The sequence below is a fragment of the Ailuropoda melanoleuca genome, chromosome 16 (genome assembly GCF_002007445.2).
Source record: "Ailuropoda melanoleuca isolate Jingjing chromosome 16, ASM200744v2, whole genome shotgun sequence".
NCBI lineage: Eukaryota > Metazoa > Chordata > Mammalia > Carnivora > Ursidae > Ailuropoda > Ailuropoda melanoleuca.
This window is the reverse complement of record NC_048233.1, coordinates 616,572-639,184: the sequence shown is the minus strand read 5'-3', so window position 1 is coordinate 639,184 and position 22,613 is coordinate 616,572. Positions and strand designations below refer to the sequence as shown.

Here is a 22,613-nt window from a genome sequence, read left to right as displayed (position 1 = left end):
TGATAACTTTTGTGAAACAGAGGGTCGTGACACACTTTGACAATTGGATTGCTTGCATTTGTACTGCAACCTAATCATTCTCCTAACACAAATGCTTTCTAAAGCTTCTCTTTAAATCTACCACATTTGCTTTGCAGTATTTTTGTGTTGTATAAACCACATTATTTTGTTGTTGAATTTTTTTTTTCTGTCCTTTGTGCCCTTACCTCAATTCTTCAAGTCTCAAGACTTTGGATTAAGTGGTACCAAAACCAAACCTGGGTAATGCTGATACTGGTACTGAAGCCAAAAAATTACTCACCTGCAAAGCCTTTGCTGACCACCTCAGTATAGGTTACAGTGGTGAAGCTATGGGGCTTATTCCACAATAATTCCAAAACTTACGCTGACCTTAAGTAATTGTTTAGTCTTAGACAATTTGCAATACTCCTTTCTTGAAATATCCTATAGTGATTGCCTTCAAGGTCTTAAATTTTCTCAAGGCCCTCATCTTCTCAGGCAAACTCTCTGATTTCTAGTCAGAGTCTTTTTCCCCACTTCTGTCTTGCTGTTTGGTTCTCAGCCTGGGCAGCTACTTTCACTTCTCACTACTGCCACTGAACTGCCTTTTAAAGGGGAGTTCTATCTCCAGCTGCTCATCATGCCCTCTTTTAGAGCCATTCCCTTCAGCGGAAGGCGGTAAAACATGGCTTTCCCTTGATAATTTGAAACAAAACTTTTTTTTTTTTAATGTTTAAACAGTTAACGGTGTTTCCTGCCACTGTTAAAGATTGACAGAGGAGACCCTTGGTGTCTACAAGTTTTTTTGTTTTATATTTTTAAGAGAATAAACTGGCTTGTTACCTTGTGAAGTGGAATAGTCATTTTTACTGACTGTCCAAAGGATGCCTTTGGCTCTCATCTTAGGTAAAGCCATCACCAGCGTGCCTTAAAGGCCACTCTTCTCCTGGCAGCAGCAGCAGCAGTAACTGAGAACACCCTAATCTGTCTTTTCCTTTCTTTTCCTCACTTCTAACTATAGGGAAATCGTTCACAGCGCACAAAGGCAGAGTTGCAACCTAGGTGGATGTCTGACCACCTGTCCGTCAAATCCATCAAGCGAGAGGTGAGTGTGTGTGAGAGTAGAGAGGAGTTTTCAGTGTTCAAAAGGATTGCTCCATTTTATTTCAGGTACTCCTTTTATTCCTACTTTTTAATTTAGCTTTGCCTCAGTTTTTAAATCCCAGACCTTTATGGAGCATTCTTATATGTAAGATGCATTTTTAGAAAGGGAAGGAATTAAAAAGTACAACATGGGGTTGTGCTCTTTTGGATCTTACGGTTAATCTCCTGGGATGATAAGCGTATCCATATTAAATCTAATATAAATTAGAAGGATAAATACTGTAATAGATATATGTGTAGTAGAAGTTTGTGAGTGCAAAGATGGAAGAAATTAGTGGTGGGCAAAGAAAGGGGAGTTGGGACAAGCAGAGCTATATTTCTCCCGAACCTTGCAGGATAGCTACGATTTTCGTGTTGGAAGAGTAATGTACAAGAGTAATTTAAACAAAACACAGAGGCAGATTAATATAGCATGTGGTCAAAGAAGAGTGTATATTTGGATTTGTGTCTGGCATATAAGATACATTGTAATACATAGTGGAAGAAAATGCTGAAACGATCAGATTTTGGAGTCCCCTTACTATCAAGGTCATCTTTAATAGGCAGAGAGTAGTGAGTGAGTTTATGTCATTAGATCTTTGTTTTAGGAAGGTACCTCTCTGGTTACACCATGATAAATGATTTTTAAAGAAAATATAGAAAGTAGGAAATCAGTTGGTGAGCAGTATACTTGAAGCAGGAAAGAGCAGCGGAGTCCCTGCTGTTGGAAATGTGGGTCTAAAATGGAGGAGATGATGGGGATGGGGTGTGGTGGGAGAGGTCATTACAGAATGGTTGGTGTGAGGGTCAGGTGGCAAGAGGATGACCAGTGAATAAAAGTTCTCATGGATTATTCTGTTAGTTGTGGTTTTGAGAAATAGGACAATGAAAGAAAATAAATCATGAAAAAGTAAAGAGGAAGCAGGATTGAGGAGAGCTTGCGGCAGTTTCCTTTTTTTAAGATTGGAGATGTAGCATGGATATGAAAGATGGCCATGAACGAGAAAGAGAATAGATGTAGCTGAGTCTGCTAAGAAGACGCACCTACCAGGCAGGGTCCCGCCAGGGAGTAGAAATGTTCCCATTTCTCCGAAGTTAAAGATGCAAGCTTTTGATGGGGTAGGGAAATATTAGTTCACGTTGAATGTTCCTCTATCCTCTGAAGGGGGATAGGGCATCAGATGGGCGTGGGACCTAATGAAGACACAATATTTGGTCAACAACTAATGTATTAAAAAAGGGGGGGGTTTCCAGCGTCCAGGAGCCAACTATGTTCAGGTGTTTTCATTTTGTAACCTAGTTTAGAGTAGTTAAATGACTTTAGCATCACTTGGAGGAAGGGACAGAATTGATACTTACATTTACTGAGATTTCAAAATTGGCAAGGTAGTAATGGAATGAGGCCCAAGGAACCGGATTGCAGGTGATGCTGTATTGGATCCTGGAAGTCAGGTATGAGAGGGCACTGAAGGAAGGAGCCAGGAAGAAGGGAGAAGTGGTCACAGTGCAAGTGCCTCACTAGCAATCTCTCTAGATCTCTTTTCCCATTCTGTGAAGATTCTAGAAGGCACCTCGTGCTCAGGGCCCTCTGTCCCCCAACACCTCCGTTTCCTCACTCTTCCTTTGCCAGAGGTTTTTCTTTGTTGCTGCTAATCACACTCTCAAGTCCAGACTCCATGCTGGCCAGTCCTCGTATTCTGTACTTTTCAGCCTTTTAACTCCTTTTAGCCTTATGTTTCATTAAGTATTACATAGTTTAGTGGTCTTAGAAAATATGGCACCTTCTTAGTGTTTTCATGACTCTTAAACTGAAGTGAGAACGTGGACGTTTATTATAGAGATCTTGTCATTAACTAAATATATTCTACCTTGAGCCTAAAGAAAGGAAAAAATTAGTTTATAAATTTTTATTTACTTAAATACTTTTGCATTTATCCTTTATTTCTCTTTTTCAGTTCATAGATGTGTTCTTGCCAGTAGGTAAATTGCCCAACACCTAATTACCTTTGGATTGACAATTCTGTAATGACTGACTTCAGTCTCCCCAGTCTCTTGTTTCCTATAGCAGTCATTCGATTTGGAATGGCCTTTGGTCGTTGGTATCCAGCCATCGTTCTCAAGTGGTTTTCTAGTTCCTTTCGTTTTGTTGTGTCTTCTCCACTTTTCTTCAATACCTTAACAGTTTGTTAACTCCTTGAAAGTTCTCTTTACTATTTTGTGTCCATTGCCCTGGACCGAGTCCTAAATGCCCTGGTGTACATTTCAGATTGCATAGTAATCTGAATACAGACCAAAAGGATCTTCGTGGCTATACAAGCTTAGCTGCAGACACTAAAATTTCTTATTTTAGTTATTCTTGGCAGTGTTTCTCTTTTTTTCAGCTGTCTTCAGTTTTAGATACAACTAACCATGGTATTGCAGAGATCCTGAATATCTGCTCCAGTACCCAATTATCCTAGAGAAAACTTAGACGTGGCATGAGTTTTGTGCATTTGTTTAAGCAGCAGAAAATCTTCAAACCATTAAAACCTTATAGGCGGGCTGTCTGACCTATATTGGTCACCCAGGAGTCCAATCGTTTTGCCTCAAAAAGCCTTTTAATTGTGACTCCTGGGGAAAATAGGAGTGAAGGGAGGTGGTGTTTCTTAACTTTGGGATTAGGGCTGCATTGGTGAGTTTTGTCAGGAGACTGTGGACATCGCTCTTGCTAGGGAGCTCTTAGTGGTGGTATCGTCTCAAGTGTGCTGCTGAAGTTGGCAGGGGTGCCAGGGTGTCTGGTAACCTGCCCTGGGTGAGGAGGGAGCACAGAAGGGGAGTCCTGGGCACTGCTTTAACCAGATTCTATTTGTCATATTTCAGAGGATTTCAAAGTAGTGTTTCTAATTAGCTTCTCATTAAAATCCTTCATTGATTCTAGTAGGTCTCTTTCTTAATCTATAAAAGATTTAGATACCACCTGGTTTACAACTGACCCCTTTTAAAGGAAAAAAAATTGCATTGCCAAATAGCCTAAGAATTTTTTTTTATCTGTTGAATTTTTTGTTTTGTTTTTGTTCATTTGGTTGTACTTGTTCTTTAAACTATTAAAGTTTAAAACACTACCACAAGTGTCTCCAGGCAGTGAATCCTGTCTTTTAGTGGTATGTTCATTAACACTGGCTTTACCAAGGGTGGTGTACTGCTGAAACGGAGAACAATAACTTTTAAAACAGACTCTTAATGCACTACGTGGACTTTTTTTTCAGATGTGTATGATGCAATTTATATAAAATAATAATTGTTGAGAATTCACATCAGATAAGAACCGCTGAAATTATAACACATGATGAAAGAGAACCACGCACCAATTTACGTTCCCACCAACAGTGCATGAAGCTCTCCTTTTGTTCACATCCTTGCCAACACTTGTTATGTCTTGTCTTTTTAATGGTAGCCAACCTAACAGGTGTGAAGCAATATCATCTCACAGTGGTTTTGATTTGCATTTTCCTGATGATTAGAAATGTGGAGCACCGTTTCATGTACCTGTTGACCGTCTGTGTGTCTTCTTTGGAAAAATGTCTGTTCTGGTCCTTTGCCTATTTTTAAAATCAGATTGGTTTTTTCCTGTTGATGAGTTTTTCTAAGATGCTATGAATTTAAGTTACTCACTTATTGTATCTTATGTGCTAAGCATAAATATTAATGAATTGGGGGGGGGAAAGCAACTGAATAGATACATATTGTATGACTCCCATTTATGTGAAATCTCCAGAGCAAGTAAATCCACAGAGACAGAGCAGATTGGTGTTTGCCAGGAGCTGGAAGAGTGGGGAGTAAGGACTGGCTGGTTAATGGGTTCAGTGTTTTTTTGGGGGGGTACTAAAAATGTTTTGCAACCTAGTGTAGGTGGTGATCATACAACGCTGTAAATGTACTAAATGCCACTGACTTATATGCTTCAAAATTGTTAATTTTATGTGAATTTCACTTGGAGTTTTAACAAAAAACTATACGAGAGTAAGTTTTACATATTTTTAAATGAAGTAGGGCCTCTAATTTAATGGCAATTTTTTACATCTATTATTATCCTAAAACTTTAAGGTTCCTGCTTCATTGTTACCAAAATAAACTATTCCTAATCAGTTTTTAGTATCTCATCTTAAAAATCGACAAGTTCTAACCTTTGGGTACTTTAACATATTTTAATTTTGGACTTTTAACAGGGAACACATAGCAGAGGGAGTAAAAAGTTAATAAGAACTACATCATTTTAGGATATGTCATACTGGTTCATTTCCCCACATTACTTGGGAAGGAGTTGTTCTAAGTCCAAAAGAATTTATATAGTCTTATAGAAAACTTGGGGGACTATATTAGAATACTATGGAAGACATAGTAATCTCANCCTGGACCGAGTCCTAAATGCCCTGGTGTACATTTCAGATTGCATAGTAATCTGAATACAGACCAAAAGGATCTTCGTGGCTATACAAGCTTAGCTGCAGACACTAAAATTTCTTATTTTAGTTATTCTTGGCAGTGTTTCTCTTTTTTTCAGCTGTCTTCAGTTTTAGATACAACTAACCATGGTATTGCAGAGATCCTGAATATCTGCTCCAGTACCCAATTATCCTAGAGAAAACTTAGACGTGGCATGAGTTTTGTGCATTTGTTTAAGCAGCAGAAAATCTTCAAACCATTAAAACCTTATAGGCGGGCTGTCTGACCTATATTGGTCACCCAGGAGTCCAATCGTTTTGCCTCAAAAAGCCTTTTAATTGTGACTCCTGGGGAAAATAGGAGTGAAGGGAGGTGGTGTTTCTTAACTTTGGGATTAGGGCTGCATTGGTGAGTTTTGTCAGGAGACTGTGGACATCGCTCTTGCTAGGGAGCTCTTAGTGGTGGTATCGTCTCAAGTGTGCTGCTGAAGTTGGCAGGGGTGCCAGGGTGTCTGGTAACCTGCCCTGGGTGAGGAGGGAGCACGGAAGGGGAGTCCTGGGCACTGCTTTAACCAGATTCTATTTGTCATATTTCAGAGGATTTCAAAGTAGTGTTTCTAATTAGCTTCTCATTAAAATCCTTCATTGATTCTAGTAGGTCTCTTTCTTAATCTATAAAAGATTTAGATACCACCTGGTTTACAACTGACCCCTTTTAAAGGAAAAAAAATTGCATTGCCAAATAGCCTAAGAATTTTTTTTTATCTGTTGAATTTTTTGTTTTGTTTTTGTTCATTTGGTTGTACTTGTTCTTTAAACTATTAAAGTTTAAAACACTACCACAAGTGTCTCCAGGCAGTGAATCCTGTCTTTTAGTGGTATGTTCATTAACACTGGCTTTACCAAGGGTGGTGTACTGCTGAAACGGAGAACAATAACTTTTAAAACAGACTCTTAATGCACTACGTGGACTTTTTTTTCAGATGTGTATGATGCAATTTATATAAAATAATAATTGTTGAGAATTCACATCAGATAAGAACCGCTGAAATTATAACACATGATGAAAGAGAACCACGCACCAATTTACGTTCCCACCAACAGTGCATGAAGCTCTCCTTTTGTTCACATCCTTGCCAACACTTGTTATGTCTTGTCTTTTTAATGGTAGCCAACCTAACAGGTGTGAAGCAATATCATCTCACAGTGGTTTTGATTTGCATTTTCCTGATGATTAGAAATGTGGAGCACCGTTTCATGTACCTGTTGACCGTCTGTGTGTCTTCTTTGGAAAAATGTCTGTTCTGGTCCTTTGCCTATTTTTAAAATCAGATTGGTTTTTTCCTGTTGATGAGTTTTTCTAAGATGCTATGAATTTAAGTTACTCACTTATTGTATCTTATGTGCTAAGCATAAATATTAATGAATTGGGGGGGGGAAAGCAACTGAATAGATACATATTGTATGACTCCCATTTATGTGAAATCTCCAGAGCAAGTAAATCCACAGAGACAGAGCAGATTGGTGTTTGCCAGGAGCTGGAAGAGTGGGGAGTAAGGACTGGCTGGTTAATGGGTTCAGTGTTTTTTTGGGGGGGTACTAAAAATGTTTTGCAACCTAGTGTAGGTGGTGATCATACAACGCTGTAAATGTACTAAATGCCACTGACTTATATGCTTCAAAATTGTTAATTTTATGTGAATTTCACTTGGAGTTTTAACAAAAAACTATACGAGAGTAAGTTTTACATATTTTTAAATGAAGTAGGGCCTCTAATTTAATGGCAATTTTTTACATCTATTATTATCCTAAAACTTTAAGGTTCCTGCTTCATTGTTACCAAAATAAACTATTCCTAATCAGTTTTTAGTATCTCATCTTAAAAATCGACAAGTTCTAACCTTTGGGTACTTTAACATATTTTAATTTTGGACTTTTAACAGGGAACACATAGCAGAGGGAGTAAAAAGTTAATAAGAACTACATCATTTTAGGATATGTCATACTGGTTCATTTCCCCACATTACTTGGGAAGGAGTTGTTCTAAGTCCAAAAGAATTTATATAGTCTTATAGAAAACTTGGGGGACTATATTAGAATACTATGGAAGACATAGTAATCTCACAATTCACAAATCATCACTCCTACATTTTTACCTATTTGCTTCAGGCCCTTTCTCTATGCATTCATTACAAAACTGGCATCTGTTATATTATTATTATTATTATTATTTTATATTATCTGTTATATTATTTTGTTATCTGTGTTTTTCATTTAACATTGTGAGCATTTTCATATTTCATTAAAAATTACTCAGAACGACAACTTCTTACTGGGGCACCTTGGTGGCTCAGTTGGTTGAGCGTCCAAGTCTTGGTTTTGGCTCAGGTCGTGATCTCATGGTGGTGAAATCGAGCCCTGTGTCAGGCTCAGTGCTCAGCAGGGAGGTTATTTGAGATTCTATCTCCCTCTCCATAAGTTCTCACCATTTGAAATAATATTGACTCGAACCTACTTAGAGAAATATCTTTGCCTGCCTATCTCATTTTTACAATAAAGTCATAAAAGTGTAATTACTCTGTTCTTAATATATATACACAAATTGTGCTCCGGAAGACCTGTGCTGCAACAGATTTGATAGTGTTCATTTTACCGTATCTTTACAAATGGATCACTTCTTACCTTTCACTGTTTTGTAAGTGAAGAGGCTTTTTTACTTTTCTTTTTGATCACTGATGTGGTTTTTATCTTCTGTGAATTTTGTATTCATGTTTAGTCTGTTTTGTGGGGGGGAGTTGTTGTTAACTGATTTATGTTGGGTTTGTGGTGTTTTGTTTTGTTTTGAGAGAGTGAGTGTGTGCAAGTAGTGGGGAGGGACAGAGGGAAAGGGAGAATCTTAAGCAGGCTCCACACCCAGCAGGGAGCCCAACACAGGGCTGGATCTCACAACCCTGAGACCAGACCTAAGCTGAAATCACGTTGAACACTTAAGTGAGCCACCCAGGTGCCCCTATTGTTAATTGATTTGTAAGACATCTTTACGTATTAAGAATAATAAATTGTCATATTTGTTGCAAAAATAATTATATAGATATTCTTAAGAGTTATTTAATTATCTATTTTTTTCCTCTCCCCCTTCCATTGACTTCAAACATGAAGCACCTCCCGTGTTTATTTACAGATGACTTTTTGGTGACTTAATACTTCATTCATAAGTCATTAGCGTGAATTTCTTTAGTCCTTATTAAAACGCTGACTCTATTTAATATCCCCTTGTACTTGTTGAAAGAAGAATACTTCACATGTTCTCACCTGCTATCCTTTGGAGGGAGGGACAGAATATACATACATTATTATGTATATGTAAGTAACTTATGGCCTATACACCTGGTTTTTCTCTCTTTTTTCATTGTATCTGACATATATTTAGAAAGATGAAATAATTCCTTTGACCAGCTTAGCTTTCCTCTGTCTCTTCCCGTTTCCCTTGCTTGGAGTCACTATAGAACTGAAAGGGACAAAGGCAGTTTGTTTTGGTTGGTTATATAGTTCCATCGTAACTTCTGAGCTGCGTAAAGATGTTGCCAAAAAAGTTGAAATAATGAAGGACTTGTGGGGTTGGGAGTACTTGTGTAATGGAGAAAAGATGCTTAACTAGCATTTAGGAGGCAATAGCTAGAGATAAATTCTTCAGAAGAATTTTCCTTAATGTCAGTAGCCTCCCCATTTCAGAAACAATATCTAGCATATCTAAACTGACTGCTCTGGTTATAGGATAAAGATTTTAGGGAACTTTCTTTAGTTTTACAGTGTTGGGTGTGTGATAATGGTTGATTTTTAGTTTATTTGGGTGTTACGGGGTTTTGTTTTGTTTTGTTTCCCATTTTCATCTTCTTCCTTACTCATTTCGGATTTTTACCCTGTAGTAACAAACTCTTAAACTCAGGCTCATAGAATTTGAACGGTCAGGTGACTTCAGTAAGGTCTGCTATCCAGGCAAGACCACTGCCAAATTCTGACTCAAATGAGAATCTGAACTTGGCTCCAAAGACCAGTTTCAGTGTTGAGTGAAGACTTGTCGGTGACTTGGAAATGTCAATCTGTGTTGTCTCTTCTCTCCTCTTTAAGGCCATTTTTGTAATTTCCACGGTACCTTTGAAAATTTATCTAGCACAGCAGATTCTTAGGTCTTCTTCCTACCAATAAGATCTGTGAAGAAAAGCTTCAGATTCCTAATTAAGGGTTATCTAAAATGGGATAATTAGTGTTATCTTTTCTGTTAGGGTATTGTGAATTCTCCCGTTGTTAATATGGGATTCATTTTTCTGTCTCTGCAACTTAGGCATGTTCTCTGTTTCAGGCAACCGTTACTGTCTCTTCAATAACAATTTTTTTTTAAAGTTCTAGCTTTCACATCAGCACAGAAGTCAAGGGAATAAATGAAAATAAATAATTTCCGCCCTAGCTTCACTATTCTGGTTTACAGAATGACTCAGAACTAGTTATATTGGATAATATGCAGAGTAAAACGTTAATAGATTATGACAGTAATGGTCCTGTTTTCCTTTACCTTTGTTAGATTTTTTAGGCAGTCACTTTCTCAGTGACCAACTGAAATCTTTACGTTAATGTCATGTGAAAAACAAGGGAGAATGTAGCCACTCTAATTTTACCAATTTCTGTGCAGTTGCCTTTCTCTCTTCTGTGTCTTAAGGCAAAATGGTGGCCCCTCCCACCAAAGTCCCAATTTTATTCATTGTTTTATTTGTAAAGTATAAATGTTAAGGGTTTCAAAGTCTTGCACATTGAAATTGTGACCCTGTGTTCTTTCATCCTTTTTAAAGTTTATTTAGATGAGAGTACTTTTTAAGATGTCACTTTGATTAAATATTAAATCTGTAAGAGTGGTGTCTCTGAACTGCCTCAGTTTCTCTGCTCCAGCATATTCATAGGATTATCTATCAAAGACTACAAATAATGTAAATCATTGGGACCGAAACTCTTTACCTTATTTCAAATCGCCATTGTGTTTTAATGTTAGTTAATATCTCCGTATGTTTATTCTATAGATGATAAAATCAACGTGTGGTTATGATATAAATTCCCTACCTATCTAATATTATTTATTGACTAGGTTGAAGTCGGTAAAAATTGAATCTTAGAGCAAAAAACTGATCTTACATTATTGTGTCTTGACTCTATACGCTTAATTGGCTCTTTACAGGAGACCCCTGTGCTTACCAGAATAGAAAAACAGAAGCGCAAAGAGGAAGAGGAAGAACGTCAGATTCTTCTGGCAGTGCAGAAGAAGGAGCAGGAGCAGATGTTAAAGGAAGAGAGGAAAAGAGAGCTGGAGGAAAAGGTCAAGGCAGTGGAAGGTATGTGGGCTTTCTGCTCAGTACATGTGATATAGGAATAGCCCTGCTCTGGCCAAAGCCAAGTCAAACTAGGTTCTGTCCTAGATCTAAGCTGCTTCTGGCAATTTCTATTTAAATATCTTGTTAATTGCACTGTTCGTTTATTCTTCTGGATCCCAGTCTCATTTCATGTACATTCCTTCTACAGCACTTGTATTTGTTATTCTTTTTTTTTTTTTTTTTTTAAAGATTTTTTTTATTCAACAGAGATAGAGACAGCCAGCGAGAGAGGGAACAGAAGCAGGGGGAGTGGGAGAGGAAGAAGCAGGCTCATAGTGGAGGAGCCCGATGTGGCGCTCGATCCCGCAACGCCGGGATCACGCCCTGAGCTGAAGGCAGACGCTTAACCGCTGTGCCACCCAGGCGCCCCCTGTATTTGTTATTCTTGGTGTTCCTTTCAGTCTTACCACTCATTGCCCTCATCTATGTACATCCCTCATGTAAAATAGAAAAAAATATTAAGGTATTGATGACAAGTTTCATAGAAAAAATTTTAAGCACAAGTGAAATGCGCTAATGAAAAGTCTTATAGATTTTTTTTCAAGTATGACGCTATTACAAATCTAGAGTACTACCATTGATTTTATTAGGACAAATTGTTTTTCTCAGACTTGGGTCTAGGTTTTGGTCTTGGTGTAATGAGATTTTTCTTTCATTTGCAGTTAATGCAAAGGATAATAACTGTCCCTAGATGTATCAGGCAGCAGTTGTATTTATAAGATAAACCTGATAAATCATATGGTAACAGATCATTCAGCTTAGTTGAATACAGACCAGTATTTCTTTCTTTCAAGTAAATTTACTGAATTTTTTAAATTTTTGTATAAAACCACGTAACCTGGATTTGACTTTCTAATGCAGTGTTCTAGTGCAAAATTTAAGTAAATTTTGGCTGTAAAATTCAATAGATTCTGTCCTTATTATGTGCTTTTTCCCCTCCCATTCCTAAGTAGTGCCTTTTGTTTCTTCATAGGTTATTCCCATTCCAACTGTGATCACTTCTTCATTATAAATGAATTTAATCTATGAATTTAACCTGTGCGACAATATGTAGTATATCCTACTTGTAAAATGTTTCATAGGTTTTATTTCCAATGATAAATTCCTTGAGACAGTAACTATGGCTTTAATTTTTTTTTGTTTTTAAGGGGACTCTGTAATTTTCAGTGCTGTTTTTATTTGCTACACTATTCTCATTTGACTTTTATACAGACAGGTTCAAAACTTATTATGGCTTAGTTTCTATACCTATAAGATTAATAATACTGATATTATAGATTGTTCTTTAAGTCAACAAATATTTTTTGAGCACCCATTCTGTGCCAGGCTTTGTTCTAGGAATATAGATAATAAACAAAAGAAGTTAATCTTTTCATGGGGCTTACACTCCCGTGGTGGGAAGAACAGAATAAGCAAATATTGTGGAATCATAGCTGGTGGTGAAGGATCTAGAAAAAAATAAAAAGAGGTTTAGAGATAAAGAGTGACGTGATATATGTGGCATTGTCAAGAAAGCCCTCTCTGAATATGTGGCATTTAGTATTGAAGTGAATGAAGGTGTCATCTGACGGGGGAAGGCAGAGGAAATAGCAGGTGCACAGGACCTGAGGAGGGTATATGCAAGAGGAAGGCCAGTATGGGCCAAAGTGAGCAAAGCAAGGGAAAGATTGGCAGGAAATGAGTTCGTAGAGGTAACCAGGGCTCAAATCACTTAGGGCTGTGCAGACCAGGTTAGAAAGATTAAATAAAACACAGGTAGTCCCCACCATAGATTTAGCTCACAAATGATAGTTATCATGGGGAAAATGTGGAGAGAATTTTTACAGACTATAAAATAGTTACAACAACAAATTTTTCCTGAATTCTTGCCAGCTAAGTAAAAAAGGTGGAGGCAATAATGGATTTTTTTAAAAAGATTTTTATTTATTTGAGAGAGTGCACGAGTGCAAGTGGGGGATGGGAGGAGCAGAGGGAGAAGATAGAAATTTGAGCATACTCCTTGCTGAGAATGTATTAAGTACAAAGGCACAAGCTACAAAGGGAGGGAGATTGGATATGTTTGACTACATGAATTGTTCAAAACTTATATGTGACATAAAGTGGTAAGACAGGTCAAAGTAGAAGATAATGTTAACCAACAAAGACTTATTATCCAGATTCTTTAAAGCACTTCTCTAAATCCGTTACAAATGCAGCAACCCAAAGGAAAAGGGCAAAGTATGTAAGCAGAAAATTCACACAGGAGGATGGTCAGTATAAACATGAAAATATGTTCAATGTCACTCCAGTCAGGAAAATGCAAATGAAAGCATCAAAATTCCTTATCAATACTTACCAGTTTGGCACAAATGCTAGTTTTATCATACCAAGTGAGTGTGAGATAACTCACATTGCTATTAAAAGAATAACTGTATAAAGTACTCTGGCAGTTCCACTGCTTAGGTGTGCATCCCAAAGAACTCACACATGTGCGCGAGAAGACACGTCAAAAGAATTGTCATTATAATATTATTTACAAGATGCAAAAAATTGGAACCAGCTAGAAAGAACTACTGTTAGTGTTACTAAAGCAAAAAATGTTAAAATCTGCCAGTTTGTTAGGTTCATGGATATTCGCTAATTTAGTTACACTTTTCTTAAAGCTTGAAATCTTTTTTTAAAAAACAGTATTACAAGTCATTGATAGCAAAGTGCCTTTGACTAATTAAAGCAGATACAGCTTTAAGTTTATAAGTGAATAATGTAAGAGCAAAAACACAAATCAAATAGAACTATTTGACTGAGAAAACACTTAGCAGGGTCATGTCATAGTCCTAGCAGGGGACAGATGTGGAGCCTGTCCCTCAAGGAAGAAAAACAGAAGATGTGACCTGGCTTCTCCTTCCATTTTTATGTCTTTCTGTCTGATGGTGTTCTTTATCTCCCTGCCTCTTTTCTTTACTCTTGACCTTCCAGTTCCCTACTGGCAATGAGTGTCCTATCAGACTAGTAGTGGAATACCAAGTGTGTTTCTCATGGCTATGGCTGTGAGCCAGAACAAAATCATCCCCGTCTTCCAGCTCCTTGCCAATTCCAGCTGGCATCTTTCCCTTGTTCCCAGCCAAATTTATGACTACCCCTGGCTTGGTAAGGGCCAGCTGCCAGTGGTAGGGGTGGATTGAAGAGCAAAGAGAATTAGTGTGCAAGGATGCCTTTGTACATACAAAATCTTGAGAGCTTAGATAAGCATACAAAATCCTGTATATGTTTGGATTGAATCTGGTCCTTAGAAAAGGGATGTTGGGGCGCCTGGGTGGCTCAGTTGTTAAACATCTGCCTTCAGCTCAGGGCGTGATCCTGGGGTCCTGGGATTGAGCCCCATGTCAGGCTCTTCCGCTGGGAGCCTGCTTCTTCCTCTCCTGCTCCCCCTGCTTGTGTTCCCTCTTTCGCTGGCTGTCTCTCTCTCTCTGTCAAATAAATAAATAAATAAAGTCTTTAAAAAAAAAAAAAAAGCGGATGTTGTTTTTCTGAGAGAAAGATTAGAAAAGCTTCAAGTATTCAAAGAAGGACAATCTTCATTCAATCTTCTGTTTTTTCCTTTTTCTCCTAATTCTGTTTGTCTTCAGCCTTGCTCTTTCCTCCCTCCCCTTCCCAGTGCCTGCCCTACCACCCTCATCCCTCCCCAGCCCTTGAGCTCAATATGCATAAAGGAAATGGGTTTCACAAGTTTTTATTTTTCATAAAACATTCCATCTATAATCATCCTAATTACCAAAAGAGGATGGCAAAAGAAGCAAAAAGCATTTTATGATATAGGTGATCTCTGTTTCTTTCTTCTCTTAAAATGATTAACAAACATCTAATCTAATCATCTAAAGAGTACTTAACCTCATTTGTACCATAATGCGCTGTGTTCATTGTAGATCGAGCAAAGAGGAGAAAGCTCAGGGAAGAAAGGGCATGGCTGCTGGCCCAAGGGAAGGAGCTCCCCCCAGAACTTTCCCATCTGGACCCTAATTCCCCCATGAGAGAAGAAAAAAAGACTAAAGACCTGTGAGTATTTAATGATGCTAACAGTAGCAACCAGGAACATTGGCGAAGCACTCTGGCACTTTTCTCATTTAATTCTTAAAATAACCCTGTGTGGTAGGGAATATTCAGTGTTCATGAGCTTCTCATTCTTCTATATGTCTTTTTGTATTATCATTCTTTAGATTACAAAAATATTCATTAGGGTAAAATAAAACCCAGGATATAATGTGCTCTTAAATAACCAATATTATAGAATCATAAATTAAGTTGTGGGTCATCTAAGTCAGCCACATCATTTTACAGATGATGAAAATGATACTCCCTTTTTTTTTTTTTTGCTGAATCTTGCTAACCTTTATCTTCGTAATTATTTTCTAGAGATTATCAGTGTTACAGACTTACCTTAAAAGCAGTTTATTGGGACTGTTCCAAACCATGGTATAATCAGCTATGTGTCTGTGATTGAATTAAGAGAGCTAAGGAGAGAAGGTGGTCAAAGTTACTATTTCTTATTTTGTGATTCACAGCTTTGAGTTGGATGATGATTTCACTGCCATGTATAAAGGTCAGTTCCCATTCTCAACTATTATTATTTCTGATAGAAGTACTCCTGTGTGAGTGCATTAATTAAGCTCTCTTCTTTGGCTTTCAGTTCTAGATGTGGTAAAAGCTCACAAGGATTCCTGGCCCTTTTTAGAACCTGTGGATGAATCGTATGCCCCAAACTATTACCAGATTATTAAGGTAGAGGCTACCTTTGCAGTTACCTACTATGGTGTTTGTTTCTTTCTTGATTTTATTGCTGGTTTTTGTTTTAAGTTCAGCTGTTGTTCCTTGAGCATCAGGGTTGCTGGATATATGCCAGGCTCCTGAGAATCTCATAGCGGCATGATTCCTTTGCCCCGTAAGGACTACGAGATGTTTTTTCTCCAGCGTGTTGTAATTTAATGTGTCCTATTTTAGGTCCCCATGGATATCTCAAGCATGGAGAAGAAACTGAATGGAGGTTTATACTGTACCAAGGAGGAATTTGTAAATGACATGAAGACTATGTTCAGGAATTGTCGAAAATATAATGGGGAAAGTAGTGGTAAGTGCGGAAGGTGCTTGCTGTGGATACACTTATTATACCATTTCAACCAAGAACAGAACGCTGCCTTTTTTAGAAATACACAAAAATAGAAGTGCATCTCTTTTAGAAATATTCAGACCTTTCATTGGGACTATAAACAAAATGTACATTTTTAAAGCCATGAGATTAGACATTCTGACCATTTACACAACATGTGCCAGAACCACTCCTGTCCCATGTGACAAAAGAATGTGTCTGGTGGCTCACTGGGCTCAGGTTGTTTTTCATTATCTTAGAGACCAGTCTGGGTTTAGTTTGTACTGCACTTCCTTAATACAGACCGCTAACCACCGACAAGACTGACCTTAGATTCTTAAATCATCTTGAGAAGTCCACAGGGTAGATCCCCAATAACAAAAAATGTATGGCTCAAATGTAGAAACTTGAAGTCATTTATACAGTAGCTCAAATGCTTTAGCTTAAAAACTAAGCAGCTGTGTGGTGCCTGGGTGGCTCAGTCATTTCAGCATCCGACTCTTGATTTTGGCTCAGGTCATGATCTAAGGGGTCCTGAGATCAAGCCCCACGTCTGGCCCTGGATTCAGCAGAGAGTCTGCTTAAGATTCTCTCTCTCCCTCTCCCTTCCCTAATTTCACTCTCTCAAATAAATAAATAAATAAGTCTTTAAAAAAAGAAAAAAAAAAGACAACACTAAGTAGCTTCAATGACTTTATTTGATAATTCTGTGATTTAGCCTTGAAGAATTAAATTTGTCTTGGTTTCAGTTAATAGTTCTAGGGGCCTATTCCAGCCATACAGCCTAGAGCCTCTTAGGACAAAAACAGTGTCTTCATCTTGTGTCCGTCGCTGCTCAACATTAATATGACTCAAGTTGAATTAAGCTCATGAATTTACTCAGCATCTTTTATTGTTTGTTGGTAAAAGAATTATCTTTTGTGTCCTGTAAACGCTGTATCTGGAAGTCAGTCCTTATGTCTTCTCATAGAATATACCAAGATGTCTGATAACTTAGAGAGGTGTTTCCATCGGGCAATGATGAAGCATTTTCCTGGTGAAGATGGAGACACAGATGAAGAGTTTTGGATCAGAGAGGATGAAAAGCGAGAGAAGAGACGGAGCCGGGCTGGGCGAAGCAGTGGAAGCCATGTTTGGACCCGCTCCAGGGACTCTGAAGGGCCCAGCAAGAAACAGCAGCCCGTGGAGAATGGAGGAAAGTCCTTGCCACCTGCCCGCCGCGCTTCCTCTTCTGGGGATAATCAAAGCAGCAGTTCCACACAACTCCCTCGGGAGGTGGGCACCTCAAATGGCCGAGGCTTTTCTCGTCCCCTACATTATGGTGGGATGCCCAACCAGACACCCCTTTTAAACCAGATGGTAAGGGATAGCTTAAAATTCCATAGTAGTTTCTCCTAGTCAGTGAGTTTAAAGAGAAGTGAAGCCTTTTTAATTAGTTTCTCTTCCAGAGTGATTTTTCTATATATGGTTGATTTCTTCTCCCCTCATCTATCCTTTCTGTATTCATTCTTCCTCTTATTTTAAACCACCTCTCTTTTAATCAATCTGACGCACTCTCAATGTGGGCAAAAATTGGGATTTTAAAAACTTCACGTACATAGCACAGAAATACACACAGCACATAAAATATATAGCCTATCTGTGGCATTAAAATTTCATGTTGGGGGGTACTTGGGGAAAAATTGGCTTAAAAGGCTCTTGGGGGAGGAGGCAATAATGAAAAAGAGATTAAGAAACACCATGTTTTCTGTCCTGAAGCAAGAGATTGCTTTGGGCCCCAGAACTAGCCCCGATCTGGGTGAGCCCATATGCTAGCATTCTGCAGGAACGTCCTTGTTTTCCACCTAATGTCTTCTGTGCTTTCTCTTTTTTTCCCTCTCCTCTTGCCTTTACTCAACGCCCTTCAGAGGCCAGCAGTACCGGGAACATTTGGCCCTCTTCGAGCATCAGATCCTGCCAATTTATATGTCTCCTCTAGGGTCCCAGAACCACACCCTGGAGAAACTATACAGCAGCACCAGCCTTTTGCCATGCCGGTAAGTAGCCTGCTCAGAATATGCAAATGCAAAAGGTCTCACAGATAAACTTCCGAAGGACAGTCTCGCACCAGGTTAAACTTCATTCATTATCTTCCATTCTGTAGAGTCTGTTACTATAGATTAAGCACTTTACAAGTTATGCCTTATTCTGTGGGTCTACTGAACTCTGCTCTCTTCTGTTTTCTTGTTGCCAGCCTCCAGTTGGAATTAACAACCACCGAGGACCCAGGCTAGGCACTCCAGAAGAGAAACAAGTGTGTGGGGGGCTGACACACCTTAGTAACATGGGATCACATCCTGGATCCTTGCAGCTTAGGCAGATGGGTGGCCCTAGTCAGGATGGAAATATTTATCCCCCAACTCAATTCCAGGCAGGATTTATTCCTCCCAGGCATGGTGGGGCTCCAGCCCGACCCCCAGACTTTCCTGAAAGCTCAGAAATTCCTCCTAGCCACATGTACCGATCATACAAGTACCTGAATCGAGTACACACTGCTGTCTGGAATGGGAACCATGGTGCTACAAACCCAGGACCCTTGGGCACAGATGAGAAGCCCCCCATGGGGCCAGGACCGTCTCACCAGCCTCGCAGTCTTGGTCACATGATGGATTCCCGAGTGATGAGACCTCCTCTCCTTCCAAATCAGTGGACTGAACAATCAAGCTTTCTACCTCATGGAGTTGCTTCTTCAGGGTATATGCGACCACCCTGTAAATCTGGTGGACATCGGTTACAGCCACCTCCCGCCCCAACGCCAAGTTCTCTTTTTGGAGCACCCTCCCAAGCTCTGCGGGGGGTGCCAGGAGGGGACTCCATGATGGACAGCCCAGAGATGATTGCCATGCAGCAGCTTTCTTCCCGAGTTTGCCCACCAGGTGTGCCTTACCACCCCCGACAGCCTACACCCTCCCATTTACCTGGCCCTTTTCCGCAGGTAGCTCACTCGGCATCAGTAAGTGTGTCAGCCCCCAAGCCTGCCTTGGGGAACCCTGGGAGGACACAGGATAACAGTGACACACAAGAGCCTGAGAATGACCGAGGTAACTTACACCGTCATTTTTGTCTGACGTCTGACATTTAAACCATTAATTCATAAGGAATCTTTTTTCCAAAGACTGTCAGACTTCTTTCCAGCTTCTTGAACTACTCACTCAGGGTTGGGCCAATACTATGACTGGCCTGATCTGAGAGGATTTCTGGTAGTGATGATCCTTACAGTTCTTACTGTACCATGCAGTCTTTTTGAGACTTGGAGATATAGTAAATCAGTTCTCAGACCAAGCTTTGAGATAGCTGCTGTTTTATTATAGTTTGTACAGGTGGAATATCCAAAGCACAAAGCTGTCAGTTGCCTTTGTCTCACTAGTTAAGTGGTGGAGCTGAGATTTGTACCCAGACCCACTCAATTCAGCATCCATGCTTTCACCACTACGTAATTAAACTGCCTTTACAAATGACTGTCTTAAACATTATCATTATAAAATAAGTTTTCAATATGTAAAGTCTAATTATTTCCATCCTTTTATTCCTGGGATACATTTATAGCTACTAAGAAGCAAATCTTGAAGGGATTTCTTAGAAATATCACTTAAGAGATTAACCTGAGGGCGTCTGGGTGGCTCATTCAGTTCAGCATCTGCTTTTGGCTCAAGTCATGATCCCAGGGTCCTGGGATCGAGCCCCATCTCGGGCTCCCTACTCTTCAGGGAGTCTGCTTCTCCCTCTGCCCCTCCCCCCTGCTCGTGCACCCTCTCTCTCTCTTGCTCACTCTCAAGTAAATAAAATCTTTAAAAAGATTAACCTAAAAATTGTGAAGATGAAAAGAATACTTTGTGTAATTAGTGCTTATTTCTAGGATAGATGTCCACCATGTATTGTATGTTATTTTTTTCAATACATTACTGGAGAGGGGCACATGGGTGGCTCAGTCAGTTAAGCATCTGACTCTTGATGTAGGGTCATGTCAAGATCTCAGGGTTATGGGATCAAGCCCTGTATCGGGCTCTGTGCTCAGCGTGGACTCTGCTTTAGAATCTTTCCCTCCCTCTACCCCTTCTCCTATTTGTACTCATACTCTCTCTCTCAATAAATAAAATCATTTTAAAAAATACATGACTGAAGAATAGATACCTGATCATTTATCAGTTATGAATATTCCATATAAAATTGAATGATAGGCCTAGAACTCAGAATTACTTTATTTATTAGATATCTACTGACACTTTTTTTTTTAGCTGTAATTCCACTATAGTTAATATACAGTGTTACTGTGATTCAAGACTTCAGTACATTACTCAGTGCCTTCATGATAAGTGTGCTCTTAATCCCCATCACCTATTTCACCCATCTCCCTACCGCCTCCCCTCTGGTAACCATCAGTTTGTTCTCTGTAGTTAAGAGTTTGTTTTTTGGTTTGTCTCTCTTTTTGTTAGTTTGTTTTTTAAATTCCACGTGAGTGAAATCATATGGTATTTGTCTTTCTCTGACTGAGTTATACCCTCCTATATCCTCCACCGACATTGATGCAAGTAGCAGTATTTCATTATTTTTTATCGCTGAGTAATATTCCATTGTATATACATACCACTTCTTTATCCATTCATCTTTCAGTGGGCGCATGCTTCCGTATCTTGGCTATTGTAGATAGTGCTCAGTAAACATAGGGGTGCATATATACCTTTTCAAATTAGTGTTTTGTATTCTTTGGATAAATACCCAGTAGTGGAATTAATGGATCATATGGTAAATCTTTTTTTTTCTTTTCCTTTATTTCTTTTTCTTTTTCTTTTTCTTTTTAGTTACCTCCATACTGTTTTCTAGAGTGGCTGCACCAGTTTGCTTTCCCACCAACAGTGTCCGAGGGTTCATTTTTCTCTACATCCTCACCAATATTTGTTGTTTCTTGTGTTTTTTTTATTTTAGCCATTCTGGTGGGTGTGAAGTGATATCTCCTTGTGGTTTTGATTTGCATTTCCTTCACGATAAGTGATGTTGAACACCTTTTCATGAGTCCTTTGGCTATCTGAATGTCTTGAAATAATGTCTGTTCATGTCTTCTGCCCATTTTTAATTGCATTATTTGGTTGTTGGGTGTTGAGTTCTATCAGTTCTTTATATATTTTGGATACTAACCCTTTATAGATACACCATTTGCAAATGTCTTAATCCATTGTCTTTTAGTTTTATCGATTGCTTCCTTTGCACTACAGAATCTTTTCATTTTCGTATAGTCTCAAGATTTAATTTTTGCTTTTGTTTCCATTGCCTCAGAAGACCCATCCTCTTTTCCAAGTGGTTGTTCAATTTTCCCAGCACCATTTGTTGAAGAGACTGTCTTTTTCACATTGCATATTCTTGCCTCCTTTGTCAAGGATTAATTGACCGTGCGTTTATTTCTGGGCTGTTTTGTTCCCTTGACCTATGTGTCTTTTTTTGTGCCAGTATGATTCTGTTTTGATTATGACAACTTTGTAGTATAATTTGATATCTGGAGTTGGGACACCTCCACCTTTGTTTTTCCTTCAAGACTGCTTTGCCTATTTAGAGTATTTTGTGGTTGCATACAAATTTTAGGATTATTTGTACTAGTTCTGTGAAAAATGCTGTTGGTGTTTTGATAGGGATTTTATTAAATTTGTAGATTGCTTTGGGTGGCATGGACATTTTAACAATATCTGTTCTTTTTTTTTTTTAAGATTTTATTTATTTGAGAGAGTGAGAGAGAGCGTGAGCAGGGGAAGGGGCAGAAGGAGAGGCAGACTCCCCACTGAGCAGGAAGCCTGATGCGGGGCTCAATCCCAGGACTCTGGGATCATGACCTGCGCCAAAGGCAGATGCTTAACCAACTGAGCTATCCAGGTGCCCCAATAGCTGTTCTTCTAATCCATGAACATGGAATGTCTTTCTGTTGTTTGTCTTGTATTTAATTTCTTTCATCAGTGTTTTATAGTTTTCAGAGTATAGGCCTTTCACCTCTTTGGTTAAGTTTATTCCTAGATATTTTATTATTTTTGGTGAAATTGTAAAAGGGCATCTGACTGGCTCAGTCAGTGGAGCATGTGACTCTTGATCTTGGGGTTGTTAGTTCAAGCCCCACATTTGATGTGGAGATTACTTAAAACTAAGATCTTTTTTTAGAAAAATAAAATTGTAGGGGTGCATGGGTGGCTCAGTCAGTGAAGGGTCCTGGGATCGAGCCCTGCATTGGTCTCCCTGCTCCACGGGGGGCCTGCTTCTTCCTCTCCCTCTGCCTGCCACTCCTCCTGCTTGTGCACTCTCTCTCTCTCTCTCTCAAATAAATAAATAAAATCTTTAAAAATAAATGAATTAAAAAATAAAGATAAAGAGTAAAATTGTAAGTGGGTTTGTTTTCTTATTTTATCTGCTATTAGTATATAGAAATTCAGGAGGTTTCTGTATGTTGATTTTATATCCTGTGACCTGACTGAAGTTATTTATAATTCTAGTAGTTTT

The 22,613-nt window shown here is 38.8% G+C and overlaps 1 protein-coding gene across 6 annotated transcripts in view; it reads left to right on the top strand.

Moving 5' to 3' along the window:
• Nucleotides 1-22,613, top strand: part of LOC100466191 (cat eye syndrome critical region protein 2) — a 171,137-nt gene that overhangs the window by 133,577 nt on the left and 14,947 nt on the right. For 2 of the 6 annotated variants that reach the window (XM_034644895.1, XM_034644894.1), the window contains exons 8-16: nucleotides 1,022-1,105; nucleotides 10,789-10,942; nucleotides 14,884-15,013; nucleotides 15,520-15,557; nucleotides 15,645-15,736; nucleotides 15,956-16,082; nucleotides 17,071-17,459; nucleotides 18,008-18,136; nucleotides 18,334-19,015. In XM_034644895.1, the coding sequence (XP_034500786.1) occupies nucleotides 1,022-1,105; nucleotides 10,789-10,942; nucleotides 14,884-15,013; nucleotides 15,520-15,557; nucleotides 15,645-15,736; nucleotides 15,956-16,082; nucleotides 17,071-17,459; nucleotides 18,008-18,136; nucleotides 18,334-19,015 (1,825 nt within the window). Of the gene's footprint in view, nucleotides 1-1,021; nucleotides 1,106-10,788; nucleotides 10,943-14,883; nucleotides 15,014-15,519; nucleotides 15,558-15,644; nucleotides 15,737-15,955; nucleotides 16,083-17,070; nucleotides 17,460-18,007; nucleotides 18,137-18,333; nucleotides 19,181-22,613 lie in introns of all 6 variants that reach the window. The other 4 variants (XM_034644891.1, XM_034644890.1, XM_034644893.1 and 1 more) reach the window with 3 other exon arrangements.